This window comes from Ruditapes philippinarum, unplaced genomic scaffold (genome assembly GCF_026571515.1).
Source record: "Ruditapes philippinarum isolate M1 unplaced genomic scaffold, ASM2657151v2 ctg5846_1_1_1_1, whole genome shotgun sequence".
NCBI lineage: Eukaryota > Metazoa > Mollusca > Bivalvia > Venerida > Veneridae > Ruditapes > Ruditapes philippinarum.
In genome coordinates this window covers 81,679-105,341 of record NW_026853361.1, presented here as the reverse complement: position 1 = coordinate 105,341, position 23,663 = coordinate 81,679, and the positions used below count along the sequence as shown (strand labels likewise).

The 23,663-nt window shown below is 30.0% G+C and overlaps 1 protein-coding gene across 1 annotated transcript; it reads left to right on the top strand.

Moving 5' to 3' along the window:
- Positions 1–6,726: 6,726 nt before the first annotated feature.
- Positions 6,727–22,701, top strand: LOC132736634 (thrombospondin-1-like). The gene is made up of 4 exons (XM_060723799.1): positions 6,727–6,810; positions 18,940–18,988; positions 21,237–21,383; positions 22,134–22,701. Exons 1-4 carry the CDS (start codon positions 6,787–6,789, stop codon positions 22,319–22,321), a joined length of 408 nt encoding a protein of 135 aa, XP_060579782.1. The 5' UTR covers positions 6,727–6,786; the 3' UTR covers positions 22,322–22,701.
- Positions 22,702–23,663: the final 962 nt, after the last annotated feature.

The window sequence follows — 23,663 nt, the reverse complement described above, 5'->3', positions numbered from 1 at the left end:
TTATATTCACTAACAATGTGAAGAATGAAAAACGACACGACACATGACATGCCACACGAGAAATGTCTAGCGACTCGCGATATGAAAAACGGACGGTAAACTGTTGCGGTAGGTAGGTAGGTAGGTACATTTTCGTGATATCATATCGTGTGTTGCTTTACATTTCATGTATCGATGGCAAATTGTAAATGGCGGTCTCAGAGAGATGTTATATGTACAATGTAGGTCTATTTTCTGAGTGAAAATTAGGTAAAATCAGTTTTTAATTGAATGGATAAAATGTTCAGCTTATTTTTGAGGTGACTCACAACAATACCCTTATCTTCTTTATGTATGCATGTACATCTATCATTAGGTTTCTTCTAACAGGTGCAATATTTGATGATATCGATTTTTTTGCGGCTGATATTCAATGTGGTTTTTATTCGGTTGGAACTAGCTTGTCAGCTTCATTTTAATACTGCCACAAATTGTTTAAGCATATATTTACCTAAGTACATATGATTAAACTTAATACAAATTTTCCTTATTCGTGTAACTTGTTAAAGTTTTTAAATCATTCAAACAGAAGTTATTTGCGGATGAAATGCATAGAGGAAATTTGTTTATTTTTGTATGGAATTAATTTTATTTCGTCGAGTAGCTTTAAAAAACAGTATTCTCACAAAAAGCTGTGCCACTCGTGAGAATACGAATTTTTAAGTTCACGAGATGAAATAAAGTTACATCTTACACAACAAACAAACAAATTTTCTTTGATTTATTGCTTTAATAAAATTTTAATTTAAATTTCTTCAATATAACTTGAATATGAAAAATTGTTTTTCCCACTGTTAGCCTCAATTTCAGACGAATTCCTCAAAAACAAATGAAGTCTAGGGAGCTAACAAATAAGTACACAATTACTTTAATAATATCTTTATTTAGAGAAGATAACACATTAAGAATATACAACACAATAGGGAAGTTAATATCAAACACAATAATATTGAGGTTCTCGTAGTCACTTAACGAATCTGCATGTCTGCAAACTTTTTACACACCGGATTGTTGTTGTTGTTTTTTGTTGCTCTTTTTTTTTCAATTTTGCGTACTGTATATCTTTGCCATTTGAAATATATGTCTTGTTTTGACAGGTTATTAATGAATATGGAATAATTCTTATTACACCTTTATTCTTTGAAACTATAGTTTATATAAATGTATATAGTTTTTATAATTTATTTTTATATTTCGTTACTTCTGATCTTTAAACCAACGGTAAACATCCTTTTTAAGCTGAAGGGTTTTATAACTTATACAAACGTAGATCAAAAACGATTAAATACAGCTACATCGAAAATTGTTTCATTCGTCATTTTTAATTATTCCTGAAGACTTTTTCAATAGGTCATAGATATTTCTTACCAAGCTGTAAAATGAATGTTTATTTAATAATAGCTTACATATAGAACCTTTCATTTAAGACCGGATTCAAGTTGTCGCCCTTGGATGACGTCATTGGGGGATACGGTGGACATTCACGATACGAATAAGTACATTATAAAGGGATATAAAGATCTTAATCCATACTCTTGTTAGATGGGCAGAATGAAATTGCCAAATTTTTGTGTTTTTGAATAAGATATGTCATAAAAATGATGGCCAAATGATTAAAAATGTTTATCATAATAAGGTTAACGATTTGTTTTAATACCAGACCATATTGCTGGGTAACTGATCATGGTTACCATTTTCATTTGATTCTTAATAATGAAAATTGTCACAGGCAGTTAAATGTACTAACTTGCTAATACCAGAGAATGATTTAGATAGTGTATCTATATGTCTCTGCTAATACACAGTACCCGAGAGATATTTTGAGTTTCAAAAATGTAAGTATTCTGTAGCTGCGTAATTGCAAGATACTGGCTGAATAAGTATTATTTTGATTTAAGCATTACTAAGACCAAGAAAAACACATTAATATAAATCTATGTAATTTTAAAAATGTTCAAAGCATAAAAAGTAAAAATTCTTTTGACTGTACATGACTGTATAGTATTTGTGTCGGCAAAAAAGGCACTCTTAAAAAATCGTACATCACGCTAATTGAATGCACTATATATTATATTTAAGCATGTATAAGTGATATTTTCACTTTAATAATTTTATTTAATTCATATTCTGCTAATCAATTTTTTAGAAAAAATAAATCATTAAAAAAATATGTTGTGAAAAACGTACACAGAAAATTCGTTATTAACTGAACTAAGATTTTACGTATTTTTGACTGTGCCAGTTGGTGGAGTCATTGTGGAGTATCAAATCAGTAAGGCCTGACCAATAAAGTCCTAAGGCTGATCCATAACCAAATTCGGATCATAAAAAAATTTGACAACAAACAAAAGTGACGTAATCTGATGTAATGTTATAACTCTAAAATATGTTCCCTGGCGTTTTATGATATCACAGCCAGATGCCGCTTGTGCATGTATATACAAAATATGCACCCTGTTGATAACTATGTTACAGCCCAGTGGCGCTTATATGAACAAATCTTTTTAATTATTATATAAGTTACTGGGAAAAGGTTTTTATTTTCATTATCATAAGAATAGATTTGTAATATCAAAATTATCTTATTATCGTCTGTTGCGAATCTTACGTGTACGTTATTAAATTCATTGCCACATGGTTTTCGTTCTTTCAGGAATATTTATAAAATTATATCCTTCACTGGATGTTTTTACAATTTTTTACATGGCATAATGAAATAAAATCAATAAGTGTTGACATAATGCATTTTGCTATTGTTCTAAAGCTTGGAAAATAATCATTAAAAAACATTGACAATTATTTTCATGATTGTCACAAAAACGCCGGAATTTTCTAAATTACAGAAAATCACACAGAAAACTAGAAAATGACCATATAAATTTATATTTGGTGTATGGGTGTTTATATAATATTAAAAATTTATTTATTTACTTGCTTTTTGATCTGGCATGAGAGAAAATCAAATAGATATTTTCACTTTGAAATGCCGCTGTTTTACCCCGTAGCAAGAATTAATCTTTGTTTTTGTATTTGTTTTTTTTATTTTCTTGATATGATAATGGATATGAAATTTATGTGTGCAAAAATAAAAATTTTCATGTTATAATCTTAATTGAACGATTAGTATTTACGCATTTAACTTTCAATAAGCTGACATTCTACGCGGTTTGTATATTTCAATCCCCCATTTACGTCACATCCGGTAAGGGAAGTAACTCTACCTCGACGCTGATCGCTGAAATGAAAGGGTCTATACATGCTTCTGATGTTCAGTAAATAAACTGACATGAACTACTTATTATCAAATATATCAGCTTCATCTTTTAGTGTAAAGTCGTTTATAAACTATTATTATTATAATATTTTTAACTTCCCGTTTAGTGTAAGTGCACTTTCTTTATAATTATATATATATTAAGTAACAAGAAATATTAGTCACAAAAAGAGTTACAATTATAATCAGGAAGTAGACTTTCACGAAAGCATATAGGAGCCATATTGTCCCTGCTTCCGTCCCTCCGGTACAGTCTTGTATTTAGTAAAACTTCTAAACTATTAATAATTTCATCGAAGTTTCAAACATCTATAGATACTTATTGAAGGCACTGCAGTGTCATAGACTTCCCTTTAAAATACTAACTACTTAAAAAAGAGTTTTTGTTATTTGTAAATTGTCATACACATGTCACCGACCGACCGACCGACCGACCGACCTACCTACATACTTATTTACTTTTCTACTCACACACTCAGTCACTCCCTCGGAGAAAAGCATGAAATGCTTGGTGGGATCTGATTTTAAATCTTCACACAGTGATAGAGACAAATGAGAGAAAATGCATTGTCCAATGATATTTTGTAATTAAATCCATTGCAATTTGATCTTTAATTGGGTTAAATTAAGTTGAATAATTCTTGTATGGAGTATAACTTACAAACTATAAATATTTTGTTAGAAATTCACACATTTGTAAAGGGTAGGGAGGGAAATGCCGTGGTAACCAACTATAATTTTACCTTTCTTAGTTTTGGAGTCATTTACCTTAAGTTTATAATACGAATCTATTCAAACTTCACAGATAATATGATAATAGAGGTTAAGTACGGTGCCCTTGAACCCCCATTCTACCTCGCTGTATTTTTAATTATCTCCTGGAAGCTAATACGAAAAGTTGTATAATTTCATAACGTCAACAGTTTGTTGCTTAAATGTCTATTTATAATACATCATAATTCATGAAAGACGAAACAAACATAGAAATTTGATATCTTGGTTGGTTCTGAACCTTTCAGTGAAGGAGTGTTCAATAAGGTCAATGATGTCATTCATATTTGGTAAATAAATATCTATCTAAGTTTTACTTCGGTAAATGTAACTGATCTTCATTTCTCATATTTTTTCACTAATGTGTATTAACATTCATTTAGAAATGTGCAGCTGTAAAGGGACTCCACTGAGGTTTTTTGACATGCTGGGACTGAAAATATTTTTTTCCAGATAAATGTACCATTTGATGTAGGTGTAGACCACAAATCTTTGTGCAAACTTTCAGATCATTCGCGCACTTCCATAATAATTATTCAGATTATAAAAAAATGACCAAAAATGATAAGCGTTTAAACGCTTTTCACTCAAATTAGGCTAAGAAAAGCATAAAACTACGATTTTCGATTTATTTTAAAGTATATTTCTTAACAATCTCTGCATATATTTCTGTTTAAAGCGCCCCAGTTCATTTATGTAAGAAATTCTAATGTTATGTTTTTTAGGCTTTTAAACCTCAGTGGTTTCCCTTTAAACGATATTCTTGTTCAAATTTAAAGTAAAATTAAGAAATTTATCGCGGCGTATAAATCATTAAAATATTTACAATTAATCTTATGGATATACCTAGTTAAGAAACTGTGCAGTTTACTAATATTACAAATATAGATATTGGGTTAAACAAATATGATTACAAACATATGAGACAACAAATCGTTCAATATGTATGAAGAGTAATCCTTACTGGACTAGACAATCGAAAATAATATTATTATCATTATCAAACACATGTCATGATAAAGTAAGTATGCCTGAAGAAATTGATAGATTTTCTAATATGATTTGCAACAAATGTATTATTTAACAGCAAGTTATATTAAGTCATCCTCGGTAATCCAGGCAATTTATCATAGAACAGTATTGAATGTAGAATATGCGGAATGTGTACCGTGGGTTCCGGTGAATTTTCTTAAAGGTCCATTATGTCCCCAAAAAAACTTTTATTTTTCAAAAGTTTTTACATTTGGTGATGTTTAATAGTTTTGAAAAAGTAACTGTCTGGCCAATGACCTTCCTTTTTTTTCTTTTGTTGCTTTTTTGCTATAAGTACAGTTATGGTGACTTACTATTTTGAATGGAATTCGAAATTATACTACTTTATTTACATTTTGCTATTTCTGTGACAAACTACACCACATTTATTGGAATTTTCTACTGGTAAAAAGCACATAACATGCTCTAAAACCCATTATTTAAACGTTATGAAATTCTGAAGAAGTCAAACTTTATTCATTTCTGAGGCATGATGTGCCTTTAAATGAGTTACTCATATACTCATATACAATTAATGTTTTATCGGTTAACACGTGACACAATTTAAAAGATAGTTTTTTAAATGAATAATCAGTTATTGGTTCAATAAAAATAATCAGCAAATAAAATGTTTATACAAATCATATTTAAATGATTAGATTATGTAATTATACAGATATAACAGAACGTTTGATGTTTTAAAATATACGAAAATACGCATATTTCACTTTAATATCTTATAATTTTTTTAACTTTTTTAAAAAGAAGATAAAATTATATCTAATTTGACTACAATCATATGCTTGAGCAATCACATAAAATTGGGTCACTTCCTTTTTTTATTAATACAAAACACGTAGTAAAATTGTGTTTTACGTCTCTCTAAATTTATATGTTTTGAAAATGTAGAAATGAGTTTAACTTTTGTTAACCTTGTTTTTTTTTTCAAAGTCCAAAGCTATGATTTAACCACTTAAATAGATAGATAATAAGAAATTAAATAATAAACATTCAGTGGATACAAATAAAAATATTTGTAAACACGTACTTTTGAACAGTACATACGATATATACTTTTATTGTATCATAGTTTGGGGACCTTTCTGTTGAAAATGTGTCAGAGTTAAATCGTATAAATCATATACATGCACAGTGCGTTAACTGGAGTGCAGGTTTTAGTTACCCGCACTCCAGAGCATGCCCATTGATTGGCTCTTTTTTGCTGGGGTTTACTTATTGTGACAGGAGAGAAAGGGAATGCGACAAAAATATCATATTCAGATGCTCGTACATTGGTTACTTTTTCCGGGGTTTCATATTGTGACAACAGGGAACGCGTTTTTATATTTGACTATGATACAAAAGAGAAAGAACACCAAAACACTCGGCAATCTGATTTATACTCGGGGGCTACGCCCCCCCCCCCCCTCGTACAAATCAGATAGCGTCGTGTTTAGGTGCTCTTTCTATTACATGGTAGCTGGAAAACAAGTTTAATAATATAATGATTATACACGCTTCGTATGGGTAGGTATGTATTTATTAAATGTAAATAGCAATGTAAAGAACGAATAATGTTTAGGTATATTTTTACTTCCTTGTGTAGTTTAGTAAGGTTTATAAATGAATGTTTATAGATATCTATTTTATACATTCGTCTGTAAGATAGCATGATGAAAGGATATATGCTTTTCGTGAGTAATAATTACACTATTATTTAAAAGAAATATCTGATAAAAGGTTACATATCTTTAGAAAGTTGGAGAAACTTTTGCAATACATCTTTGTCACTTTGTATGTTTCTTGTTGTTGTTGTTGCTGTTTTTTTTTTGTTTTTGTTTTTTTTGTATTTGTTTATCTTTGCTTTTTTTATAGTCTGTTATCGGGAAACGATAACTTAACATATTATCATTGGATAACTTGCCTTTACCACATTTGTTGCCGTATTTTGAGATGTTACATGACTGGACTAGTTTCAGGGTGACATTACAGATAAAATCACAACTTAAATGAAGTATTTAACTTATAGATAAAATATGCTTCGTTTATCAAGATATTGTATTTAAACACATGTCTGCGTACATAGCCCTCATAAATATAATATATAATAAATATAGGCCTATAAAATTGTTACATGCGTTTCCAGATCTGAAGTCTCCAAATCTGAAAGTCAGAGGAAATTACTTTTAATTAGATCTAATAAATCTGATTCTTTAATGTGATTTGTCATAATGTAGCACAAATCTTATGTGAAAAAGGTTTTAAGAAACCAGCTTAGTCATGAACACCAAAAGTTAATCGTACGATGTTATTGCTTATTTTTTCTGTCTAATATCTGCTTGCCAATAAGTCTATCGGAATATTACATTATACTGATGACCCCCCCCCCCTCCTTCTTTTGTCTTTTTGTTTTCTTCAAAATTTATTATGAGGGCCACGTACTGAACGTAACCTTTCATCACTTATGTTGTCACGATTCTCCGCATATTATAAGCATAAAACGATTCGGCTGAGAAGGTTAATGTATTTTAACAAATTATTAACTTAAAAACATGTATATTAAATACTTTTATTTTCCGAGTCGCCGAATTGAGCGAAATTATTAAGTTTGACAACTTTTTAGAATATTTTACTATGATTATTTAAACAAGAATAATTCAAATGCAAAATAAATTCAGTATGATAAACAAAATTATGTTATACAGGAAAAAGCGACATTTTATGCATGAATACGGCAGATTATATTGACAGAACTTGAATAAAATAATTCTTCAGTTTTCGGTTCAAAGGGTCTAACACAGGAAACGTCCTGGTGTCAATTTATAATGTTACATAAAACTTATCTTAAGAGTTATAATGTACTACGTATGAGTAATAGAGTCTACTTAGGAGTTATTTTTTATCTCCTTTGAAGTAGTTATTTTTATAGAATATTATAAATTTGCACCAGGAAGCTTCCGTACTAAACTAAGCATTTTATATCACTTGAAATATCATTTATAATTCGCATAAAGGAAAAAAAAACATTATCGCAGATCGGTGGCCACAGGATTCAAGTGCAGGTGCTGATAGAAGTATTATTTATAAAAATGTGCTTTGTGTACTTTGTTGTAAATTTCGCTTTTCTTTTTCGTTATTTAATACTTTCATATCTTTAAATAATTATTGTTCGGTAAAACTTTGATTTTATTTTATTCCGTAATCTCTAGTGTACATGCAGCAATTTTGAATTTATTCAATATATAACCGGTCCTATGTCAAAATATATTCAAAATATTTATAAATGGTTCTTTATTACTTTCATTGCGTCATATTGACTTATTCCATTTAGAAAATGTTAACATTTCTATGTATTCATCTTGCATTCGATAAAATTGTTCAAGATTCTATTGTTTTTTCCAATATTGCCCGACATTTTTGACTCGAAAAATGTCTTTTCCATATATTGACATGAACATTAATTTCCGTTCATATATCTTATGGTTGAACGGCATATTTATGTTCCTCGACAATTACTCATTATGTACATAGACAAATACATTAATATTCATTCATTAGACAATGATAGAACCAAGGATGGCTCACATAATAAAAATGATTTATTTTATCAAAGAAGTCAAATAAAATGAACGAATGCTTATGTTCCAAAATGCATATCCCTAGAAGTTCTCTGAGTTATGCTTATATACATGTATTTGCACTGTGATTAATTGATTATGAAGTGAAAATCGGGAAACAAACACATCGAACTTTAAAATTTTGATTTACTTTGAAACTTTATCCATGAATAGAAAATAGAAAAGTTGACTTGCGTTATGTAATTTTTCAAGGGTTCATCAATGAATTTTTTTAACAACTTTTATTTAGCCGTATGAAGCGTCTGCTATTAGAATCTACTAAATAAACACACGTAATAGGCATTGTATTAATATGGTATGTGCATTTTAAATCATAACTGACACGTACATATCGGGTCATAAAGAACCATGTAAAGTTAGTATAAATTCTTTAATTAGAATTTGTAAAACAGCTTGTAAAACTTCCTACATGAATTACTAATTTTAATTATATTACACATTCATTTATCTGAATTAAATCTCTATTACTTTTACACCTTAACATTTTTTTTTTCATTTCATGCTGGTACTAAAGGGCTTTGACGGTAACTAGCAACTACCTCTATCGTCTATGGACATGCTCGATTAAACCGAGCCTGCATAAAAATTTCACTGTTGCCTTTTTGGATATTTTTTAGGGATTTTTCTCTGTACTTATATAGATTCTGCCTTGTAGTTATAAACCGCAATGATACAGAGAGCCGACAAACTTAATGCTGTTTAGGGCAAATTTTTTGTTAATTTTCTCTTTTTTTCTTCTTTTTCTTACATGCATTTGGTATATTCAGTTAAACAACTACTTTTATAATTATTAAGTGTTATTCCTCAATGCAGTAAACTTGTACTATCTATGCCATTTATGGGCTTGCACTCATCTGCAATTGTTAAATATTTTCATCTGTAACAGTATTTTAGTTACATTAACAGATGTTAGATATTTCCTTACGAATTGTTTGTTCATTTTGATAAGTTATTGTATTTGTCACTAATACACTGAAAGTTTAATACCCCACCTACCCCCCCCCCCCCCCGGGTGTATTGATAAAGTGGTTTGGGTTCTTTATCTTTATTATGTCATTTTTATAAAAGAAAATTTCGTACTTGATGACATTTTAGAAAACAACAATCTTTCAATCCAGTGACTCAATATGAAAGGACGAAAATGTGTGTCATTTTAAATACTGGATGATAAGTAAGATTTATTCTATCAAAGAAGTCAAATAAAAGGAAGTAAGGATTAAGGTCCAAAATGCATATCCATAGAAGTACCCTGAGTTGTGCTTATTGTATTTGCACTGTGATTAATGATTTTATTAATAATTATCAAAACAAATCTGGAAACAAAAACAAAAAACCACTCACAAACGAACTTAAAACTAATGATTTACTTTGAATTACTTTGAAACTTTATCCATGAATAGAAAAGTTGACTGTTTAATAAGGTAATGTAATTTGTAATTTTTCAAGGATTCATCAATTAATTTTAATGAGCCGTAGAAGCGTTTGGTAATATAATATTTTTCATATCTTCAAAATAAACAAACTTAATAGACATAGTATTAACAAATTATGTGCATTTTAAATAATAGCTGACTTAAGCACCTGTTGGGTTATAAAGTACCATGACAATATAGTATAAAGTTTTGAAGTACAGTTTGTTAAAAGGCTAATAACACTTCCTACTTAAATTATTCATGTTAATTTAATTTTAACATACATTTATCTGTATTAATTAAATAAAAGTTATCTGTATTAAAAAAAACTATAACTTTTACACCTTAACTTTTTTTTCTTTTTTCATTTCATGCTGGTACTAAAGGACTTGAACGGTAACTAGCAACTACCTCTTCCGTCTATGGACAGACTCGATTAAACAGAGCCTGCATTAAAAATTCAATTTTGCCTTTTTGGGTGCTTTTTAGGAATTTTTCTGTTCTTATATAGATCCTGCCTTGTAGTTATAAAGCACAATGATACACAGAGCGCCGACAAACTAAATTCTGTTTAGGGCAAATTCATCTTTTTGATAGTTCTCTTTTCTGTTTTCTTTCTTTTTCTCATAGGCATTTGGTATATTTATATATTAAACAACTAATACAATGAGTTTTACAAAAAATTGTAAACAAAAATACAGTGACTCATTTCTCAGTTTAAGTTTATAAAATCAATATGCTTAAACAATTAATTCCTTGTTTTATAAAACAAAGTTTAGTTGAGGCTGATAGCTGGTTTAAATCACTGAATTTGTTTAACTGATCATAATTAAATGATGTTCCCTTCGTTGTTTTTGTTTATTTTAGATTCTTACAACATAAAAGAAACACCGAGTCCCTACGTTCTAAATGATTTTATGATCTTATTCAAGCTACTCAATTCCTAATTTCAAAATTTTATCAAGAATTTGTATCATAATTCTTGGGAACTAGAAAAACACATAGTCGTGAGATAAATATATTATTTTATTATTAATTAGAAACGAGAGTTATTTTATTATTAATTAGAAACATCTTAAAGGTACATACAAATTTTAAAGTGCTTATCTGACACTTTTCTGACATACACATTTTATATATCAAATATGTATTCATGTATAATATTAATTCAATAAATACCACACAGTGTTTAAAAACCCCGTCGCCGGCGGGACCTACACATATATTTTATGTAGAGTTGAAAAACTTGCAGCCGATGAAAAAATTTACTACAAGTTATCAACCGCTTTTAAGAATTATTATAACATCCAATCCTAGAGAGAACATTTGTATAATAAATGTTCATCTTCTGGGAAAATTCACTTCGTTTGTAGTTGTGGATATGCTAATGTTTTTGTTTACTTCATATGGCTGAGCTCTGAGTTGACTTCAAATTCAAATTTAAATTTTTTATATCCATGAATATTTTACTATTTCAAGCTCTGAAAACTTGTTTTATCTTTTAACAGTTTGCTACTATTGAAGCAAACGTGTACATATATATAGAATACTATTCCCAATTTTAGCAATACATACATGTCATGTGAATCAATGGGTATCGTTTTATTGCCATATTTAAGGTTTTCCTTAACATACGAGTACGTCACAATTTTACCGGTTGTTTCATGCAGCTGTATATTTATTTTAATACGTTGTTTTAATGCTGTTAATATTATCTTTATTGTTTTGGCAGGTTTACCTTACTTTTAAACCTTAACCATGACCTGTATATAAGCTGTCGACTATACACAATACTTTAGGGAAGAAAGGGGGCTTGTCCTTAATACCAGTTTCATGGATGGGTTTTGCCTTTCTTGTAGTTTTCATAGCAGAGCTTTTCTGATACCCTGTGTTTTGTTTCCAATACATCATTTAAGTTGTTTTTAATTATAAAATGTAAATGTTTAGTAACCTTAGTATTGACCCCAAATGAATTGTGCAATGCAACTCAGCATATGATTTATTATGAGCACATTTTCATACGTTTGTCAAATGTTGATAAATAACATAAACAGTATTATTTAGATATTATTATAATATATTGTTTGAATTTAGAAAAATTATGATAAAGTTCTCAGTGATTTATACGATAAATAATGTTCTACAACAAGTTTATCATTTGCTGCATAAATATGTGTGCTATCGGATCATATTAATTATTACTAGTCAACAACACCCATATAGAATTATATTTTTGGTACTAAATATTATCATCGTAATTATGTATTGCATTGTACACTTTCCATTACAGACTAAATTCACTTTAAATTTACATCGCAAAAAATTAACCTTTATTCTCTTATGTTTCTTTTCAGTGAATTTCGGTTTTTACGATTCCGATGATCATTGCCAAACTTCTCAAACATTTTAATTGGCCCAAGCAGACATTTGATACATGTATTATTTTGATAATTTGTATAAGCAAATAATACAAGTTTTTTGTATGTAGACGAACAATCAAACAAGAAAGCTATAATAAGCATTATAATATGCATAAAGCTATTGGTTTTAAACTTTACTTGGCATGTTAAATGTTAAAAGAATAAAAGCAAGTTTCATGCATCTGTTTGCAATTTTATTTGTCTTATTTTAAGTATATCCTTATTTGCATCGGATGAGAAGACTTGTTTTAATTTTAATGAAATAACAACGTTGATAATTATGTTGACAGATGCGCTGAATTTTACTTCCTTATGAAATTTATCTAAGGTTAAAGAAATGTTTATAAATATCAATATCAACTGCTGAATACCATTATGGAAGGATATATCCTTTTGGTAAGTTATCATGAACTTTTTTTCTACGAAAATAACTTATTGTAATAAAATATCTTCAAAAAGATATCACAGTGTTAGAAATGTATCACTTTGTTTGAATTTAGAAATTCAATTTTTAAATCATCATATCGTTATGTTTGACTTCATATTTTTATCATTCAACTCTTTGTTGTTTGCTGGTTGGTATTTTTTAGAAGTTTTAAAAATGTTACTTCAACAAAGCGTTTATCTGTTAGATATTATGCAATTTATAGATAATTGTTGTGTAAAGACCCCAAAAGTAGCAGTTCCTAAATCATGTGCTAAATGCTGCTTTTTATAAAGTCCATATCAGTAACATGTTTATACAATACAAAAACTTTTTTTTTGTTGCAAACAGTTCTTTTTATTTTCCTTACCTTCTCCGTCGCTTGAAATTTGATTAATGCTGAAATAAAATAAAATATGCCAGTTATAAGGTTTGTGAACCAATTGTATTCATATATAAATTCTAAATATTAAAAAAAGCTACGCTACATTCATGAGAAAGCAAAACAAAAAAAATTGTATCAAAAGTAAACATAGTTCGATTGAGAAATAAAAGTTAAAATAGAGAAAACCGCACCTTTGTCTCCCGACCGAAACGCTTGAAATAGAGAAAGTAAGAATCCCTAAGGAAAGCCCAACACGGCAAAACTGAAAATGTTGCAGGCTCGGTTTGATTGAGCCTGTTCATGGACGGTTATGTCAAGTACAAACTACCGTCCACGACCCCTAGTACCGGCTTAAGCAGAATTCAACATTTAACATGAACTAGTACATATTGGAATTTTAAAACATCCGCAGATGTGTTCATATGGGGGTTATCATGGAATTTTCAATGTGACACGTATGTGCCATTCCATGAAAAGCGTCATATAGTCCAAAGGTAAAAAAATGCGTATGCCCTAAACGAGTAACAATGGGCGGAACTAAATAAAATGGAATTTTGAAAGGGAATCAGAGGTTATGAAGCCTGCATATCACAGATAAGACGTCAAAAGACAAATTTAAAAAGCAGGCCACATTTCCTCAGGGTGATTCAACAGGATTCAAGTGAGGAATACTGGAAACATCCGACAAGAAAATAGCCGAATAGAAATAACTAAATCACCACAAGCACAACAATAATGTCGTGCCGAACGATTTTTAAGGATCGGAAATATAACATTTCCGATTGAATGTTCGGGGCGATTATTTACAGCCTCCACACGGCACAAACAACGACTGACATACGTTCAGATCCCATAAACATGTAATCTTATCAGGTCTGCATTTTTAAGTCTTAGGATTCTATAATTTGACTGAAAACAGTCTGATGTTCGGCAGACTTAACATCGGCAAATCGCCACAATTATCCTGACGGGTATTTTTTAAACAAGCAGACACAAGTTTGCAAGCTCTAAGCATGCCATCATATTGGAATCATAATATGCGAGGTTTGAGACAAAATATCAACTAAGTTTTGATTTTCGTCTTAACGTCAGTAATATGCGAGAATATTCTGACAGAAAATTTAACTAGCGGATACACACAGTCAAACTACATGTCACCATATGGAGTCTGCGATAATAATCATAGAGCTGGCAGGAGCCAACAAGAAATTCGGATTTTGAACTCAATGAATTTTTACAGTTCTATCTTCAACTTAGCATTGTCAAAATGCAAGTATACCCTGACTGACACACTAATAACAGCGGTCACACAATCAAATTCTGCATGTAGGCAACTATTTTGGGTCCGGCAAGCCGAGTTTCCGAGAATTTAGCTAAAATAACATCTTCTTGTCAAATTCTCGGCTTTACGTCAGAAACGAGAGTATTCTTGATGGACACACTTACACAAGAACACACAAGTTCGAACCTCATAAGAATAACACCAATTCTTATCTTCCGCATTTAGTATAGGGTGCACATGAACTAGCCAGAAATTCGGAGTCTTTAACTAAAAAGACTATTAACAGTTCAATTTTAGGTTAAACAAGGTGTCAAGTGACATGTGACGGCAACTTGCTCCGTACTTCCCTACAGTGTTAGTTTATCTTTTATTAATTCTTCGGAGTTATCTTCCTAGGGATCACTTTCTTTTACATTTTTTACATCAACAAAATACCGGTGTGTTCCAAGTGGACACTTCAATACCAGCGGACACTTGATCAAATTTTCTAGACATGCTACTTAGTGGAATTTAGCTTTGGTCTAACATGAGCCAGACGGAAATTTTAAGATTTGAGCTTAAATGATTATTTCTAATGCAATAGTTGGCTTTACGCCGGCATTTAAAGTATTCTTGACGGACACACTTATACAAAAGGACACAAGTTTTGACACTCTAAGCATGCCACAATTATGGAATTCTGTTTTATTTAGCATAATGCTCATATGAGCCAGACGGAAATTTCGAGTTCAGCGCTTAAATGACTATTTACATTTCGATTTTCTGTATTCCCGACAAACATATTTTTACCAGTGGCCAACGAACACACACCGGTAGACACAAAATCCATTGATCATGTCACAATGTTAGGTTCTGTGGAAATCACAGGGGCAGGTCAGATATGCCGTGTTTTAAGCTAAAAAATCCATTCGATTTTCAAATAAACGTCGGAAAAAATATAAGTGTTCTACTTAAACCAATGGACACATGGTCAAACTCCTTAAGCATTCAACTATATAAAAATTTGCGACTTGCCAGCAGGAAACAGCGAGAATTGAGCTGAAATGACCATTAGTTTTACTGTTCAACTTCGGCTCAATGACGGCAAAATACCAGGGTATTCCCATACTGATATACTTACACCAGCGGACCAATGGGCGGACACTCTTATTCACCTAAAATGACAATCGATTTTCGGATTTGCGTCGGCAACCAAGATATTCCCGACAGCATACAGGAGACAATAAAAAATGAATATTAACGACGATTTTACTAAAAATAAACTTTTAACCAGTAGTTGGAATTGTAGGTCAAAACGATTTTAAACAGCTACGTTGGGTTTAGAATAATTATGCGCAATTAATTGGATCTAAATATGTTCCCTTATATTTTCTGAATTTCTATTTTGTCGAATAAATTGAGTCTTATAAAACAAGACTAAGGCTTTACTTTTGATTATTTAATCTCTATTTTCAATATGGATTGCATCACAAACGATTAAAATTGATGAGGCAAGACCTTGTAATAAATAAATCTAACGTTAAAGTATCATAGAACAAACTTATCCTACGGACGGAAAAACTTGATTGGCAATGTGATAAATGAGTCGCTGTCATAAATTTATTATTAATGACAAATTGGTACTGAAAGTAAATTTCATCACATATTAAAATCTGGTACGGCTGTTTGTTTATGTTGACAAACCATTCTTTCTTAGCAATTTTGAACAAGTTTATTTATCTTCATCCAGTTTATATATTGAATGTACATTTCGTGAGATATGCATCTCATTTTCAAGGACAATTAGAACACAACTTAGAAAATATAATAGAAAATACATTTTATAAATTATTTAAATCAAATTTAAATCAAATTTAAGTAATCTTTCTCTGTTTTTTGCCTTTTCATGCCATCCAGTATAGTATATAATGTATCTATAAATTGTTTCATACGGTGGCATAAAAGTGACATTTGCAAAATTTTTATTTTTGTTTGTTTTTGAAACTTTTTTTTATTTGTTTTTCGCAAATTTTTTATTTTCTTTTGTTTTTGAAACTTTTTTTTATTTGTTTTTCGCAAATTTTTTATTTTTTTTTGTTTGTTTTTGAAACTTTTTTTTTTTGTTTTTCGCACATTTTTTTTTTTTTTGTTTTGAACTTTTTTTTTTTTTTTTTTTTCACTTTTTTTTTTTTTTTTTTTTTTTTTTTTTTTTTTTTTTTTTTTTTTTTTTTTTTTTTTTTAATTTTTTTTTTTAGTTTTGTGTACATATTTTATTTTAGTTTTTCGTACATATTTTTAAGCCAATCAAAACAGTTAAATAGTATAGTTATCTCCCATAGTATAAATTACGCCATTTCCTTGTTCAAAAATTGATAACACACAAAGTTACTTTCCTTAGTATGAAATAAGCCGTTAATGTACCTAGGTATACACGATAGGGTCTCAAATCGAGGAATTTCTACGAAAGCGAGGGGTAGACTCTTCAACACTGGCACGAATGGCCACGGATAAGGTAACTTGGATTTTTTTTTTTGTTTTACGTCACACCGACACAGTATAGGTCATTCGGCGACGTTCCAGCGAAGACCTCAGGTGCCCTTCCGTGCATTATTTCAGGCACGACGGGCAAGGTAACTTGTTCAGAGGCATGTATTATTATAGATTATTTTAATTATATATAGTAATTGTGGTAAATCTAAACCGTTGAGCCACACATAGTGATTAAAGGCAGCTACTCAGTATGTGACTTAAAAGTGCATAAATCAAATTTTGTAAACAATCTTATTATTTAAATTTTGTATTGATAGTCCTGATATATAAAAGCACAGAGCAAGGATGCATGTTAGTCTAATTCATAAGACTCTTAAAGGCTTGTACACAACGTACAATCAAATGGGCAGACAGCCGTTCAACCGTGGACAGCCGTACCGGTATATATATGCTTATATATATCAGGACTATCTATACAAAATTTAAATAATGAAATTGTTTACAAAATTTGATTTATGCACTTTTAAGTCACATACTGAGTAGCTGCCTTTAATCACTATGTGTGGCTCAACGGTTTAGATTTACCACAATTACTATATATAATTAAAATAATCTATAATAATATATGCCTCGGAGCAAGTTACCTTGCCCGTTCGTGCCTGAAATAATGCACGGAAGGGCACCCGAGGTCTTCGCTGGAACGTCGCCGAATTACCTATACTGTGTCGGTGTGACGTAAAACCAAAAAAAAAAAGAAAAATCCAAGTTACCTTATCCGTGGCTATTCGTGCCAGTGTTGAAGAGTCTACCCCTCGCTTTCGTAGAAATTCCTCGATTTGAGACCCCATCGTGTATACCGAGGTACATTAACGGCTTATTTCATACTAAGGGAAGTAACTATGTGTGTTATCCATTTTTGAACAAGGAAATGGCGTAATTTATACTATGGGAGATAACTATTTCTATAAGGTGTAACTGTTTTGATTTGCTTAAAAATATGTACGAAAAACTAAAGTAAAATATGTACACAAAACTAAAAAAAAGTTTCAAGAACAAAAAAAAAAAAAAAAAAAATTGTGCGAAAAACAAAAAAAAAAAGTTTCAAAAACAAAAAAAAAAAAAAATGTGCAAAAAACAAAAATAAAAAAAAGTTTCAAAAACAAAAAAAATAAAAAATGTGCGAAAAACAAACAAAAAAAGTTCCAAAAACAAAATAAATAAAAAATTTGCGAAAAACAAATAAAAAAAAGTTTCAAAAACAAAAACAAAATAAAAAATTTGCAAATGTCACTTTTATGCCACCGTAGTTTCAGGAGTAATAATCATTATTTCAAATTACATAGTTCAATAAATAACATAATGCTGATAAAAATATTTTTTGTAAGAAACTTATTTAGACCCAGATCCAGAACTGATGCCTTGATTACTGAAGGGAATTTATATAATTAAATGACATTCAATATAAATTGTTGTGTCCTAATCAATTTGTTCATCTCTTAAATTCTGTTGACCAGTATTCCGCAATACAATCCTTCTTATTAGATTGCGATTGCATGGCATTTTTCGCTAATTCGAGAAAAATGACAAGTATGATCATTTAAGTAAAAGTTTTGTTTGTTTAATTTAATCTGAATTCTTTTTAGAGTCTAGTATAGTAAAGACTAGTTCATGTTTAAGCGTAAGCAAAATAACATTGCATCTATCTTAAAGACTATTTTACATTACCCCGGTATCAATTATTTCTCTAGATGTTTTTTTTCTTATTATAGGATAAATGCATATTTCTTTTTCAGGTATATCTATGCATAGTTTACCAGCAATTCTATTGCACATCTGCTCAAGGTATGCACGTTTATAATATAATTTATGTATGCTTTAGACGATGTTGCATTGTACGTTTGAGACCTTATAATTGGATACGAATGTGTTTCAAATAAATCGTTTGCCCATTGAATACAGTGTGTTTCCTTCAAATTTGGGGGTTTATGTGTACTCAAGTAACATAAAAAGTAAATTGAAAAAAAAGACCTTTTTATGTTTGAAAGTTTGTAAAAAATAATCTCTCTAATCTTTGAGGGTTTTTTCTAAATCAATTGGAATTTAGGATCACTTGTTATTGAACTTTTTTCAGGAATTCATTATGTTATCACATTCTTATAAAAGTCTTATTGTCTGAAATAATGCAAAGTCTATAGCTTTAGATAAATGTGTGTAGCAGACCAATCATAAATGTTGAGTCAAAATCGATTCTGCACGAGGGATCCATTGATTTAACTAAGACTCATATTGGGAAAACCTTATAAAACTCCCTTTCTTTAGGCACAAGGATAATAGCATTCTTATGTTTACAATTATCTAGGAAACTGTCCATATAGTTTCCTGAAGTGCAATGAATATCGGATGAGTGTGTATTGTGGCTCTCTTATTTCTTAAATAATTTTGAATTAATTTCCGGGGACGATTTGACTCATGCTTGGTTATTAAATGATATTTATCAAGTAAACCCCCAGAAAACATTACTTAAAATTTGACTTCAAAATGAATATCCAATGTTCACCCTTTCAGTTCAAGATATACTACATGTGCAAGTTTGTTTGCTTCTTTTTGTTTGGTGTGGGGGGGGTAGGGAGGAGCATTGCAGCCTGTTTTTTTAGTCAAAATTGTTTGCTCTGTAACAAGTAATAACTTACAGCTAAAAAGTACAGTCTTTTTACAGGTAAAGAAAGCAAACAAGTCTCATTTTAAAATACTTATTAAAGTATGTGCTTATGTTTCTATTATAACACACATTTTGTTAAGTTAAAGTAAATTGTAATATCTATAAATTTTGTTTCTATACAAATTTTTATGCTTTGTTCCTAGATAAAGTTTGTTATTTTATTAAACACTATAAGCTCAAATTATAAATATAAAACTTGTTGTGAAAATAATTTCAACAAACATATTAAGCAGAATAAAAACAGTATTGTAGAAAACATTTAGAAGAAACTTATGTTAGGTTACAGCTTCGTATCAAAGTAGCATTTTCCTTAATCAATACCAAGAAACCTTTTTAACAGTAAATATTGAAAAGTAATATCAGTTATAATCATGAAATGATCATCATACAGGAAACAAATTATATATTTTTAAGGGATCTACACTGCCTTCATTTATGTTCTTAATTTTAAAGATTGAGTATCTATTCTTTATTTGTTACTCTGTAGATAAACCAAAAAGCAAAATAACAAAGACGGTAGAAAGAACATTGTAAACAAAAGGACATTTTGTCAGGACAATTTTTAACAGTAACTGAAATAAAGTAGATAATGTATTAACAATAACAATAACCGAACAGAACATGATTTGAAAATTCCGCTCCTCATCCATAACATGTATACATTATTGTGTCAAAGTCAAACAATATAATGATATAATTCAATATTGAAAATAGCAGTATCTCTGGTACATATGACATAAGAAGGTATAGAATATATATCAGTATCATTTAACATGAATTTCTTGACGTACATGACAATATATTGACCATTTATTTATTTATTTAAGAAATAATATATCCCAAACAGTGATTTTATCGCTCAATAACATCACTGTTTGGAGTTCGGATGCGATGAATTATATCAAGAGGGCGTAGCCCGAGTGATATAATGATGCGCATCTGAACGACAAACAGTAATGTTATTGAGCGATAAAATCACCGATTTGGATATATTATTTCGATTCTAACACGACATCAACAAATAAATGCTGCCGTACGTGATATTAAGCATAATTGCGCCTGATTTGTTTCCGTACTTATTTTCAGCGCGTCACATTTTTAGTGGTTACGTCACGTGTATATTGATTACGTCACATGTCTAAATATAGAACGTCAAACAGTGACTTTATAGCATAATAACAGACACTTTCGGTTCTTCTATGTTCAATAGGAAAAAATGCGGTTCGTGTTAGAATATTTGTTTATTAATTATTTATTGTAATAGATTATGCCTAATTCTTATAGCAAGGTACTTGAACATTCAAGCATTTTCTGACCTCTATTAACAATTTTATAAGCACTTACACTAAGTTTTAATATTGTGTTTTTCAGCTACATGGTCTAACTGGTCAAACTGGGAAAGTTGTAGTGTTACATGTGGTAGTGGAACAAGAACTAGAAAAAGGACATGTTCTGTTGCTGGTAGTTGCACTGGAGATGCCACACAAACTGAATCATGTACAAGTGGAGTTTGCCCAGGTTAGTTACTTGAATTTTATAATCGAATATAAAAAGGGACTGTCAAATTCATTGATCATTATTATTGGTCAAGACTTTGCATGCAACTTAATATCTTTATTATCTTCTGAAACTTCAGTCACGTAGTTTCGATCGTTTATGTAGATTATAATGATTTTTCAAAACTAGTATCAGTAGCATTGATTTTTTATTGAATCATACCTCATCTTAATTAAGTAACTGTTATTAATGCAGTGATTTAAAAGACTAATAATTTTAGCATTTATTTAGATATTGGTCTTATTGCTGGATATGAATTCAAAAACTTTCTGTCTTTTCAAGGCTCATAATTTACTCTGAAAAAGAAAAGTGATTGAGCACTCATTCAATTTTTTAAAAAAGTCAGGCTTATTGAAATATGCATTGTGATTTTACAATACAATTTTTTAATCTTTTTACTTATTTCATCTGCTGAGATTGTCCATTAGGAAATAATAGAATAAATAATACAAAAATTGAAAATAATAGTGATAGACAGCACATTAAAATCAAGGTCGGCAATGTTAAAATCGCAATGATAACTTGCGTACTTTAAAGATGGAAGGAAAGATCAACATGATTTAATTTTATATTATCTTTTAACTAATGTTTGATAAAATATTACTCATAAACATAATACATTCATGCATATAGTCTTCTTTCTTAAAACCTACATTATCAAACAGAAGTTTGACAGATATCAAATGGTATTATAACTCATTTCTTGACCAGTTGATGGTATGTGGGGAGATTGGTCACCATGGTCAGCCTGCTCTCCAACCTGTGGTGACAGCAGTAGTTTACAGACTAGGTCAAGAAATTGTGATAACCCTGCACCTTCAGATGGTGGGCAAAACTGTCTTGGTAGCAGTTCAGATACACGATTATGTACCATTGGTGCTTGTCCAGGTACTGTATAGCTATGATGCTATGAGTTTCTATCTGTTTAGAACTGTAATTTGTAGAACTAAAATGAATTATTTGTTCATGAAGTATTGAAAAACAAGACACAAGGCTTGTTCAAATATCACCAAGAGTCATAAGAGAGTTTTATTGGTATATAAATTTCAAGTCAAAGACAATCTTGTCACTTTGAATTAAAACATGCATTTTGATATCAAATATTTTATTGGGTTGCGAGTGGCAGAGATAATATTTTATTCAATTGTTTATTTTCATAATTCAGTTAAAATGATCTGCTTCTATTCTACTATTTAATGTTGTATTAATGCAGTGGCAAAACACTTTTCATAATATACATGTATGCAATTTTGTTTCATGAATTGACTACATATTTCAAGGCGATTGACCAACAGTTGATATTTAAAAATGTTATTGAAAAATTATACATGTGCCTAAAATATGAAATAGACTGCCCTACTCTTTTTATAAATTGAACATTACAGATACATTCGGAATGATATTTACAGAAATATCTTATGGGAACCTGAATTATTAATCATTCATGTTAAGTTAATTATAAAACCTGGAAGGAATAAGGAAAAAAAATATTTGCCTTTCACCTGTTCACTATTTTGTTTGTTCATAATGTATGTAAGTAAGTAAGTAAAGTAATGTAATGTAATGTAATGTAAAGTAAAGTAAACTAAAGTAAAGTAAAGTAAAGTAAAGTAAAGTTAAAGAAGGAATCTAATATATCCTTTAAATGCAGGAACAACGAGATTTTGATATAAAGTTTGATACAGTCAATGAGCATATCTTTGCAAGACAGTGACAATTGTTTTGATGAAAACCTTTTAATAAACCTTCGTTTGTTTTGAAAATAAAATTTATGAAACAGAGACAGATTTAAAAATATGCGGGGTTTCCTTAGATGAAATTTGACCTCTCAAAGACTTGTGTCTGTCATGGGAAACCAACCTTTTTAAGACCTGCTCTTTTCCTGTTTAAGACTTCCTCCTTTATACATGAATGGATTTAAATAATTATAACAAATGTTCCCAATGTTGAGTTGAGTTGTCTTGCCAAAATTAAGTTTAAATAAATGTCACAAAAGGACAAATATCAAATAAAAATATTAAAATTTGTTTGTAGGCGCCGTATCTTGCTTTGAAGTATTATGCTTAGTGTTAGGGGGACTTTTCAAATTGTTGAGCCCTCTTGTGGTGAGGTCGACTAAGTTTTCGCCACTTTTCACTTTTGGCGGTTTGGTGCATGTGCATCCATCAGTTCATGCGTCCGCCTAGATATGTTTGGTCTATATCTTGCTTATTCTTAACAGGATTACAAAATAGTTTGATA